This window comes from Nyctibius grandis, chromosome 8 (assembly GCF_013368605.1).
Source record: "Nyctibius grandis isolate bNycGra1 chromosome 8, bNycGra1.pri, whole genome shotgun sequence".
NCBI classification, from domain to species: Eukaryota; Metazoa; Chordata; class Aves; order Nyctibiiformes; family Nyctibiidae; genus Nyctibius; species Nyctibius grandis.
In genome coordinates, this window is record NC_090665.1 from 18947478 (window position 1) to 18959537 (window position 12060).

General features: G+C 41.5%; 1 protein-coding gene across 1 annotated transcript in view; it reads right to left on the reverse strand.

Moving 5' to 3' along the window:
- Window positions 1-363, reverse strand: part of NYAP2 (neuronal tyrosine-phosphorylated phosphoinositide-3-kinase adaptor 2) — a 134660-nt gene extending 134297 nt beyond the window's left edge. The window contains exon 1 of the mRNA XM_068407061.1: window positions 149-363. Within this exon, the coding sequence (XP_068263162.1) occupies window positions 149-354 (206 nt within the window). The 5' untranslated portion in view covers window positions 355-363. The remainder of the gene's footprint in view (window positions 1-148) is intronic.
- Window positions 364-12060: the final 11697 nt, after the last annotated feature.

Genomic DNA, 12060 nt, shown 5'->3' on the forward strand with positions numbered 1-12060 from the left:
GCCTGACATGGGCCAATGGTCTGTACTGCTTTTACCAGCAAGCTGCTTAGAAAGCAACTAGTCTACACATATTTACTGTATCTGAAACTGCGCTCCTCACTGTTCATTCACTCTGCCAGACCACTCATCTTTTTATCAAAATATTTACCGTTTTATTGCTTCTTCTTGTTTTCGACGTTTTTCACTCTTTTCTTTCAAGTAAGCCAGGTTTGTTTCATTCCTCATGCGATCATTCTCTCGAGCAATGTCTGATGCATTCTGTATAACCAAGCCATCATAGGCCTTCATCCCCATATCTTCAATATACTGGAGAAAAGCGCCCAAAGTGACCTCCTCCTGATTAGAACTCATCATCTTGCAGGAGATAATGAACAAAGGAAAGCAACGTTTCCTGCAGGTTGAAAAACACATAACACCTTAATCAGTAGGAAAATAGCTTATGGTTTACGACAGCGAGATTGTGTCAATTGTAATTAACATCTCTGTGAGAGACAATTTTTTAGACTTTCTTCTGTCTAAAGGATAATAAACAAAGCGATTCAGAACACAGAACAACATTACTAGAGATAAGAGAAGATAAAAACCAAGAGTCTCTTCTTTGAAGTGATGCAGATCCATCCAGTTATACGTTGCTCAAATCCCAAAAAGGTTTTTTCCCACCCCTTCCCTTTTCCTAACACCTAGATAAAGCTGCACCAGAGCAGATGACCAGACAAAATTCCTATTCTGCAGAATATTCCAAAGTTCAGGCGGAAAATACTGTTCCATTTTTTGGAACAAAAAAGTTCAAAATTTTCTTCATGTTCAAAATCTAGAAAGGAATATTATGAAATAGTTTCCTGTATTTCTTAGTAATGTAAATATGGGCCCATAAGCCCTGGTCATCTGTTGCCCAACAGCTTGTTAGCTTGAAGCTCCAAGAACGGACAAGAAATCCCAGCTGAGCTGGGACCTTCAGCACTCTAAAGCCCTTGAATTCCACAAGCTTCCAGTATTTCTTCCACAGGTATGACAGACACTTGGGTTTACAGCATCTCCAGCTAAGCAGCACAGAGCACAGACAAGCTTATATCCCTAAGTCACTCCTGGCTCCATGGCAGGCAGCCTAAAAGCTCTCAGAAAGGCCCCAAAGGTTTTCACCAGGAGATGCCCTGGGAGTCACAAGAACTCTGGTGTATCGACACATCAGTAAACACTACAGGTGACTAAAGGCAAGGTATAATTTCAAGATAGATACTGGCTATCTAAATTCTATACAATTGGATTAACTACTTATTAAACAAGTAAAAAAGAACTTTAATAAAACAGAATTGTGCCATTTTCTTATTTTAAATACTGTTTACTGTAAGGTCCTGAGACATCAGGATCTTGAGTTGCATTATCCTCACACAGCCCTGTGAGGGAGGTCCTCATCTTGTGAACGAGGACTCGATGCAGAGAGTGACCAAGTAACACACTGGCAGACCTGGCAGCTGAACTCAGCTCTCTCAGGCATGTTTACTTCTTCACTACTAGAGCATCCCTCCATCCCCAAAGGAGGGTGGTGAGGCTTCTTGGAATCAGTCTGAGAACAATGCCAGCCCTGCAGCTAGAAGTGATCTTATTGAACAGGCAACGAGTATCCTGTCTGCACACAGATTTTAGGGGCAGAATCCCTGTGTAATCAGCAACAAAAATCTTTCCTCCATTTCCTAATATACTGCCATATTTCTAATCTTTATTACACTGCTGGACAAGCAAAATTCTGGTCAGGGTAGGCACCGATTCAAAAAAAAAAAATAAATTAAAAGCTGTTATACATTCTAGCAATCCACTCTGGGCCTTCAGGCACAGCCCTGAACATGAGAACAAAATGCTTTTACATTCATGGAGTAAGCAACCTGCAAGACATAAAACAAACAAACAAAAAAGAAATATTTTTCTACCCTTTATTTTTTTCCCCCTCTTTTTGATCACTTGAAGTGGCAATGACAACAAGCAGCTAGTTTCAAGCAGTTAATACTTAAAATGCACAACAGTATTTTTTCCTTTGTTCTCTGTGTCTCTATATCAAAATTGTTTCTGTACAACGGTAACCTGACTGTTAAAATCATGAAGATTCAAAGGATGCAAAGGGTCTGCTCCCATCACCTCTTCTACCTCCCAAGACAACCTTTTCTATCAACTAAGCCTGAACATGAACATAAGGCTCATGTTCAGGGTCACTAAATTGATCTTAAAGTATTTTCAGGCATGGGTATAGGTATCTACTACTACTCCCTGCAGGGTAAAACCAGTGAAGGAGGCCTTAGTGCAGCCCAATGTGCATACATGCAATTTCACACAGCTTTCACGTTGGAAGTGGTTAGAATTCCACTGGGTTGGAATATACATTGAGCCACCCTATATATTCACCGTAAGTGGCACAGTATCTGCAAAGGAGTGAACTGGAAAGCTGACAAATAGCTAAACAAATTCTATCAATAGTACTGATGCTTCAGTACACATAATTTTAGACCAATTCCTAACCTTTCTGATTGAGAAAAATAAGTCCAGATACCATAGCCCCTTCCTGGGAGTCTCTGTCTACAGCATGAAGCCCACCTGATTAAAAACAATGCTGACAGCATAGATGGCTCTAACTCTGCTGTCTCTGGACTTCTTAAATGGTATCTGCTATTTGATGGTTAAAATCTGGGCAATTTCCCCAGTAGATGGGTATTTCACTATATTTTCCTTTTTGGACTTCTATTAAAGACCAGTTTCTGCATATGTTGAATTAAATTCAGGTAAACCTGTACAACAGAGAAGCCCCACCCTAGCAACCTTAATGGCAGTTTTGCCATTGAATTCTCCAGGGACCAAATTTTACTCCTGAAATAGAATATGAAATTTTATACTGAAGGTAACTTCAGCAGGCTTTCAATAAATGCAGTTCTGATCCATTTTTCCCAGAGACATATAGAACCTGATCTGCTCCACACTCTCTTTTATAACAACAATACTGCATTTTTTTCCCCCCTCATTGTTTCCCTTTCTGTTTGGTGGTCAAAAATGACCTGACACTTAAGGATAAGCTGAATCTCCTTTTATTATTAAATTTATTTTTCATACAAGTGGATAAAGTCATTCCAATTGTAAAAGGACTGAAATAAAAAAGCCTTTATACTGCTGCACGCACTCACCAGATACTTTATATTATACTTACTGGTTTATCACTGATGTTGTCTATTACTAAACTCATGCAGAATGACAAAAATTTACCCAATATTTAATAAATAGATGAAGATATATTCTTTGTCCTAACAGAGGTCCAATCCTGCAACAGTACTGAGCAACTGTAGCTACTGAACTCTTCCTGTGACTCTTAATGCTTGCATGCTTGTGACGCCAAAGTCAGTTTGGGGTACTCCTGGAGGTACCGTTGGGGGACTCCCAGATATTTCAAAACCTTGAATCAGCTCTTATGGCACTAACTCTGGAAAGCATCTATACAAGTAGCGAGATATTCTGGATCTAAACCCATGTATTTCCTGCATGCATAGCATTTTACAGCCTCATGGCATTTACTAATATTGGACAGTTGTGCATGCTACACTTAAACAGGGAATAAAAACGCAAACAGCTGGGGCAAAAAGCTAAACTAATTACTTTAAACATTTTTAAAGAATTAGTATAACTTTTACAGTACACTAGGACCAATTTTATTTACAGGTATTAATGCCACTTCAGAGATACTGCGTTACCTTAATAAATGTGCTTTATAATTGCAATAGGCTGCAACCAACACACGTGGCCCATTGAGCCCCATGCGTTGCTTGCTTGTCACTCTCCTTGGAAAACGCATGGACAGCACTGATTAACTTTTGATCAAAGGTTCTGCTGACTGGTAAACTCAGGCAGCGAGCAATTCCTAACCATCTGCGAGGGCAGATACAAGTACCAGCAAATGTTCTGTTTGAGTACATTTATATTTGATTAAAAATATGCAAATCCAAGTTGTTAAATAAGTAATGTAAGCTGTAGGTGAGGCACCACCATTTTGGTGCCCCTAACATGCACACTGTGGTCAGGTGTTTTGTTAGCTGGTGATAAGGACCACAGAGGGGCACCTGTGTATTTGCAATCAAATCATTTTCAGTGCATTTTGTTTTCTTAAACCAAGAAGCCCTGGAAAATTCTAACTGGGAGTTGCTCTGTTTTGGAAATTCTTTTGACACTCCTTTCTCTTTCCCTCCTCATTGTGAAGGAACAGAATGAGACAGTAGGGAGGAGGAAAAGCCCTGGATTTCAGCTGTTGAAGCCAACATACTGAGAAGCCAAAGTTCCTCCAATCAATTTCTGTTGTTATGAGTGTTCACTGAAGACAAACATTTTTGGAAATTTACCTGAGTGCAAGGACACAAAGAAGGAGTTCTCCACCATGTTCACTTTGCCTCTTAAAGGTCAAACTAACAGTATGTGAAACCTCACTGCAGGGGGGGGGGGGGAATCATGCTCAGTGGCACCTGCCCCTCCAGGTACCCGCAGATCAGAGGGACATTGGCACAGGAGCACAGAGCAGCTCGCACTGTTGTGGCCATGCAATCATCTGTCAGCATGGAAGGAGTAAAGCAAGTTGTGGTGTTTTTTTTCCTCTCCCTTGCCAGTGCATCTGGTTTACTGGCAAGGGCAAGCAGTCCCCTTACTGGTTTACCTAGAAATATTTACATAACTAAATTCAAGATCTTTGTACCGATTCAGACACAGTTTCTATGGGAGAATAATGCATTGTGCTTCACAAGACTGTTGCATACCTTACTTCTAATTTAACTATTTGTTCTGATGCCAAGCAGACAGCATTCTCCGTCAAACCCAAATGCACCTCCTTTTCATATGATCAGAGTGAAAAATACTGAATTCAGAATATGAGTAAGCGACCCAATATCACAGTATCAAAGCAGTGTTATACATTAATATTCAGATATGTGGTTTTCCCTCTTATTCACATGAGGAACCCCAAAATATCAGTTGCTTTTCAGCATGCTTGACAGCCATAAGCTGCAGCTGTGCTGCATTGAAAATTGGCAACACTGACATTAAACTGAAGGAGGTTTTTGAAGTAATGACAAAGGCATTGATTGCCTTCTTCCAAACCAGAGGGATTTTTTTTTTTTAATTTTAACATAGGAGAACAGAGCCTGGAAACACAAGAGTAGGGTTGCCCAAAGTCCTGAGTTGAACCCCTAATTTATAAAGGTCTACACACTTCTCTAGTCCTTCCTGTCTCGCTTTCAAATACTGCTTTCTCTCTTTGAGAGCACATCTGCTTTCACATGACCTGTCAATTCCCTCCACTAAATTCAGTGTATCAGAAGGATTCTGCACAAATCAAGGATGCTAATCAGCCATTCAACCCTCAGGTTTGAGCTGTTGCATTCTAGTTGCTTGCAAGGCAGTACAAGCAAAGTAGATAGACCAGCCATATCCAATTTTCACAAACTGCTGACCACAGCAGCACTAATAAGGACCTAATGGTATTGGGTGTACAAAGAACACTTTCACTGCAACCAAGAAAAAAAATCAGTGATGGAAAAATATACTTGAGATTACTTTGCAGAATTGTTTCTTATCATAACTGTGCCTTATACCAAGTGAGCTTTGAAATACCCAAACAGTTGAATGTGATGAGACAAATTGCTAAGACATGCTTTTTAGAGTTGCATTATACTGCTCATTCTTAACAATGAGCTGGCATTAGTGTTTTCACACACAGTAATGCATTAAATTCTAATGTCAAAGAGGAAAGAATAGGTTGCAAGTTTCCTACTATACTATATATCATTTGACAACTTCTATGCAGATATTTACAGAAAAAGAACAACTACACTCATTTGGAAATACAAAATATACTTTGTATTTTGACTGGGATTACAGATTATATACCTTGTCCTCATTATACTATACAGCATGAGCTCTAGCACCTGGGTGAAATCACTGAAGCTAAGTAGTGCTAAGCCCTTCACTTAAAGAGGTTAAAAGTGGCTCCTTCAGTAGCATGAGAATGCAACTGCATGGGTTTAAAGAAATACTCCATTTCTATAGACATCCCACTCTTCACAGGGGAAAGTTATGCTGCCTGTAGTTTTAAGAACTAAAAAAATACCCCGAGCCTTGAATTCTGGCTCCCTTGCTAGTGCCTTTTGAAAAGGAAAAAGGTCTTTGCTAACAATGACTCCTCTGTGACTCCAGAATGTAAAGAGCTGTTGTTTACTTTGCAATACAGCAACACTTTTATCACTTTTATCCCCTGAGGAAAATAGTGCTTCCTCCAAACCACATGGATGTTGGACAATTACAAATCTAGATTCAGAATGGCCAGCACTTAAGTGCAATTATGACACTTTAGCATCCCAACATTATGTGGAAGACTTATGAACAACAAGAAATAAAACCACACAAGACATAGACATATACACACATATTTTGTATGCAAACAGGAGTGCATTTGAACTCAGAAGAAAGAATGAGCTTCTTGCTGAGGGATGTATTTTTTTTCCTCCTCCTTAAGAACATGAAATGGAGATTTCACTACCACCAGCATCACGTTAAGATGCTGTAAAATATTAATGGTGCAGCGGGTCTGATAAGTAACTGACATAGATGTTGGAAATTATTTCAATTAATTCATCAGAAAACAGCAAAGATGTTTTTAATTATTTAACAGTGCTTTTTTACAAAAAAAATCAGCTGTAAAATGTCTCTATTACAAGCACAATCAACATGTGAAGTACACAAAACCAGTCAAATAGACTTCAGCTTTTAGTTTAGCAATGGCTTGATTAATACCTCCTAAAAATACATGCAACTTCATCATTATGTATTCTAGCTATTTATTATTTCATTCTGCAAGTAATATTATTTTTTTTCATTCTAATTAGCACCATATTTTATTAGCATGCTCATATAATACATATTAAACATGTACGTACCAAAATTTAAGTCCACGGGGACTGCTAAGTGCAATAATCAAAGGTGACTTTCGCCTGTAAAAGCCCTTTCCTGTGGTTATCTCAGTGCAGTCGGAAGGGATATTTCAGCACCATAAGAAACAGATTTGCAGTTAGGCTCAGTTTTTTCTTCAGTTAAAGTGCATTAAATCTTGTTGGCAAAATTGCCCAGATTGTAGAATTCGACATCACTGTAAGTCAGTGTGTTACGTTACAGATCTTCTTAACATACGATTAAAATGGCATGGAAAGTTTGGCTTTTAAAAAAATGCAGTGGCAAGAGAAGACAGGTGCTTGCTTCTTTAAATCCACATTCAGAGAAGAGAGGATACAGATAATGGGAGGGTATAAACAACACCCTGCTTTGAGGTCCAGCAGAGAAGAAACTGGATGATTTTTACCCACTTTACAACATAGAAGATTACAGCACCGTCATATGCACTAACACAGAGATTTCTAAGGTGCCTCATTTGAATATGTTCTGTGGAGACAAAAAGAACGGAATATAAGGAACAGAAAACATCCTATCCAAATGGCTTCTTGCAGCAGGAAAGATGCTCGCTCTCTCATTGCCACTTAGATACATAAGGTCTGAGGCAGCCTAGCTCGTGGCATCGTCTCTCTCTCCCCGCCCCGTGACTACAGGCAGGCTTGCTCTCTCCAGCTGCCTTAGTCTGTTGATGCTGCTGTCGATGAATCAGGGATTCTCAAACAAAGAGCAAGCCTACCTTCGGGTGCCGGCAGGACCGTGGGGCTCCTCTCCGGCTGCAATCCGGCTGCCCCCCGCCGCGGCGCAGCCAGCATCCTAGTACCGCGGACAGCTCCCCCGCGCCCGGCCCATCGCCAGCGCCGGGCCCGGCCGGCGGCCGCTGCTCCCTCCGCGGCGGGGGCTCCGCGCTCGGCCCAGCCTCCTAGCTAGGCAACGGTCTCTCTCCTATCTCCACTGCACTGAAGTCTGATTAGCAAATAATCCAGTGGGGCGGAGGGGGGGGGGGAAATCTGCATGAGCAGCTCTGTACATCACATTTACTCTATAGGTAGGAAAGAACACGAAAAAACGCCCTTCCCCCCTCCCTCTCCCCTCCCAAAAAATAAATTGTTCTTCCACGGAGAATGTGTAAGTTAACCTTTAGCCCATGTTATTGCTCAAGGAAATGAGCAGCCACTTAAAAGGAACATCTAAGCCTCAGTTTGATACCTCATATTGATGTATCTTTGGCACTCACCCTCACTGAAAAGCAGTGCAAGGCACACAATTACTGCTGACGCATTGAGACTGGTGCTCAGGGAGAGAGGGGAGGAGCTCCTCACCCTCACCAAAACAGCCTCCCACCACCTGCTCCCATTGCACAGGAACAAAACTATGCTACTTGGACAGAAGGAGCGTGACATTTATGCTGTTTGCCTTATATCAATAGGAGATGTGCACTCTGGAAAGAAGCATTCTGTTTGAAAAGCATTCAGGGTAAAACTACACTGTTTTAGGCTTATCCAGAATTTGTGAACATAGTGGTTTGGAAGAAAACATTTCATTTTTTCTGAACTGGATCTATCTGTGTTATAGCTCCTCCTTGCAGAATACAGGCAGTTTTGCTTTCTCTCCCCCAAACCTGCAGCCTGGACACAAAGCAAAGGCATTCACTCCCTGTGCAAAAGCCAGTAAAAGGCGAGATTGTCTGAATGTGCACAGAATGCATTGCCCCAGTGTTAAACACCATTTCATTCTTCCTCCTTTCTTAAGTTATAGGCATATTTTTCTCTTGCTTAAATCTTGATTCTGATGTTACAGCAACAGTTGAAATTATTTCTAAAACTAACAACAGAAATTGTGGTCATGGAATAAAGTCCTTTCAAAGTGGTGCACGTTCACACGAAAAACAGTGCTAGTACACAACTAAGACCTCACCTGCAGAGCACAGGAGAACTTCCTGTAGAGTTACTACCCCCAGACTGGAATATGAGTGTTGCCTCACATTCAAGAGCACTCAAGATAGCCACCTAAACACATTGCAAAACATGGTGACCTCTCTCCTGCAGCAGTGGCCAATACTAACACTGGAACCATAGCCTGAAGAAAGCCTGCTCCTAAAACTCTCTCCTATTCACCAGTAACTCACTCACTGCTCACTGTAACAGCGCACGTCCCAGCACACCTCTTGCAACCCTGTGAAACAGGGCAGTGAAGCTTCCACGTAACATCTCCAAGACACCATTTCAAAAGGATGCTTTAAGAAGGGTTATAAAGACAGAAGATGTGGAAGGTTTTTCTTTTTGTCAAGGAAAAAGATCTGGAAAGGAAGTACCTACGGTGTAGAAAAACTGGAGGCAGTCCTGGAAGGAGAGAGTTCTTTCCATAGCCCAGAGGCTAGCCCGCAGCTCTGCTTCTGATTTTTTCCTTCCTTGAAGGATACCTTAAGAGCAGCTGTGGCTGGTGGTAATTGGGGAATTCTTTGATTTTCATCAACTGGAGATTCCTGTCAGAGAATAGCCTCTTATTTCCAATACTCCTCCAGAATTTAAGACCTTCCCTATCTCTGCCCCAAGTCATGCACCAAAAACAGAAATTGCCCAGTCAGATTTCTTTCCATGTTACTTTAACAAAGATACATCTGTAAAATCATTACAATTTTATAAGCAATTTGAACTACAGATTTTAATCCACAATGGTGAAACACTTGCCTATGTCTTCACCACATGGTTCATCCTAGTAACTGAAATAACCCAGATACAATCATCTTCCAGACTACATGTGTTATTGCACCTTTTGGCAGTTTCCACATTTTATCACTCTTTCACCAAGGTTCCCGTGGACCACATCTCCATCAGCTGTGGAATGAAATGTCCATTTTTCCTTCCAGTAGCACTGTGGGAAGGGCACTGGTGGAAAATCATGACCTCTGCAAGGCTGGCAGCTCCATTCCTGGTTAAAGTACAGAAAAGTCTCTCATCTGCCTCCACAGCCAGACAGCATCAACCCAGGAAAAAGCACCTACAGAACCAATCATGGGACTTTCTGCATGAATGGCAGAAGAGCTGGATCAAAACTCGGTAACCTCTTCTGTGGCTTTTTTCCCAGCTTTCTTACAGAACAGTGCTATGATCATCTTTAAACATGTTTAATGACAACCTCAATGAAGCCGTGACTGGTTTTCACTCCTTGGTTACAAAGAGCCCTAATCAGTACAAATATACACACCTCCACAAATTACTACCCGTGTTCTCATGTTGCAGAGGTCTACACCTGGCTTCCTGGTCTCCAGACAGCTAGCAGTGGAGAACCATTCATTCCTCATAGCAGCTGCCAATCCCCTTTCTCCATCTCCTTTGCTCCACGTCCTTCCTGGAGGTTACAACCACATAGAATTCCGGCAGATGTAGATTAGTAGATTATTTGCACTTGCTTTGAATTTCTTAAAAGCTTGTGCAAGGCTTTATTACATAGCATGTAGATGAACCCATTTTATTTGTTTATTTATGTGTATGTACACGCTCATGCACACATATAATATAAATATACATAAAGAGGGAGAGATGTCACTTGACCCGTGGTTGGCATGTGCACACAGGGAAAAGAAAAGGTGAACAACCTGCTGTGGAAATGCACACTGGCAACTACTCAGTTACAATAGTTGCGGGATACTGCAGCCTCTGCCTGGCCATGCTGTAAGCAGGCTGGAAGCACACGCGATGTAATCGGGAGAAGGCAGACCTCTGCAGGAGGCTTCTTTGCCAAGGGGATGACAAGCCCTTTCAGGCTCAGAGACAAGTGGATTTGGAAGGCCTGAAGACTGCAGGCAGCAGAGACACAACGGGCTTTCAAGAGGAAGCGAATATTCATTTAAGATGCTAACTGGCCATTTAGTGACTGAGAAAGACTGCCTGTCGATGAAGTAAGGGAAGCTTGAGGACAAATGGATTAGAGTTCAGTGCTATTGACTCACTCTCTGCTTGGCTGGCAAAGAGAGGAGGAAGGCTCTCCAAGAAACGGAAACCCCATTGTTTCCAGGTCTGAACCTGGTAACATCTGACTTGATGCAGGCACCTTTATGTTATTATTTACATTTATGAGGGTCAAAAATGACAGGTTTCCTCACTTTAAAAGCACCACCCCACAGGTCATTTGAAGCATCTCCTGAGAAGGCAGTCCCATGACAGATTTTTATATCTGACCTCCATGCCATAGATGAAGAGTTCCTTGAATGGAGATTCCATAAGAGCTAAAAAACCTGAAATTAAAATCAGAAATGGAGGACTTAAACCTGGAAATTCCTGACACCTAACCAAGGCGAGTGTGGTATGAACCTACATCCTTGTACCAAAACTCTGCATCTCAGTGAACGGAAGAGAGAGGCTACTGAACAAGACCTGTCCATGCAGCAACCAAATTAGACAGGGTTCCTATCAGTCAGGTTTTGCCAAGACCAAAGGCTTACCAAGCTAGACTCATCCCAGGGGAAGCTAAGAGTTGGCAGTTTACCCACCCCTACAAACACAAGGCCATCAAGATGCAGCTTCCCCTTTACCTTGCTTCCTTAGCTTCAATTATTTTTCCTGTCTCCTGTGTGCTTAGTTCTGATTCTTAGTTTCTATTGCTGCCAGTCTGCAATTGCTCTAGCCACCTCATGCCCCTTGCAGTATGGATTCCTTGCCTGGTCTCTGGCCACATCTCTTAACCTAGGCCTTGCTACTATCCTTGATCTCTCCAGCAGCTGCATTCAGCTTTTCTTGACTCAAACACCTGGTATCTGGTTCTAATCAGTCCCAACTGTTAGGACCAAGCTAAGTGTCTTAATCTGATAATAAAAGAATAGTTTCCTCGCATCATCATTCTCATATGAGTGAGGCAAATGAAATTTTCAATGACCATCTTACCTATGCTGCACCTTAAGTCTTGGTTTAGCAGTCATCATGACGTGCCTTTAGCACTGAATTGTGCATGCGTGAAAAAAGCTGCTTGGATTTTTATTTGGATTTAAATGTGAGTTAATAAATATTTTAAAACAGCAGTGGGTTAATTAAAGGAAAATGCATAGAAAACAAACTACATCCAAAATAAAGCACAGTGCTCACCATAACCTTGACCTTAGGCAAC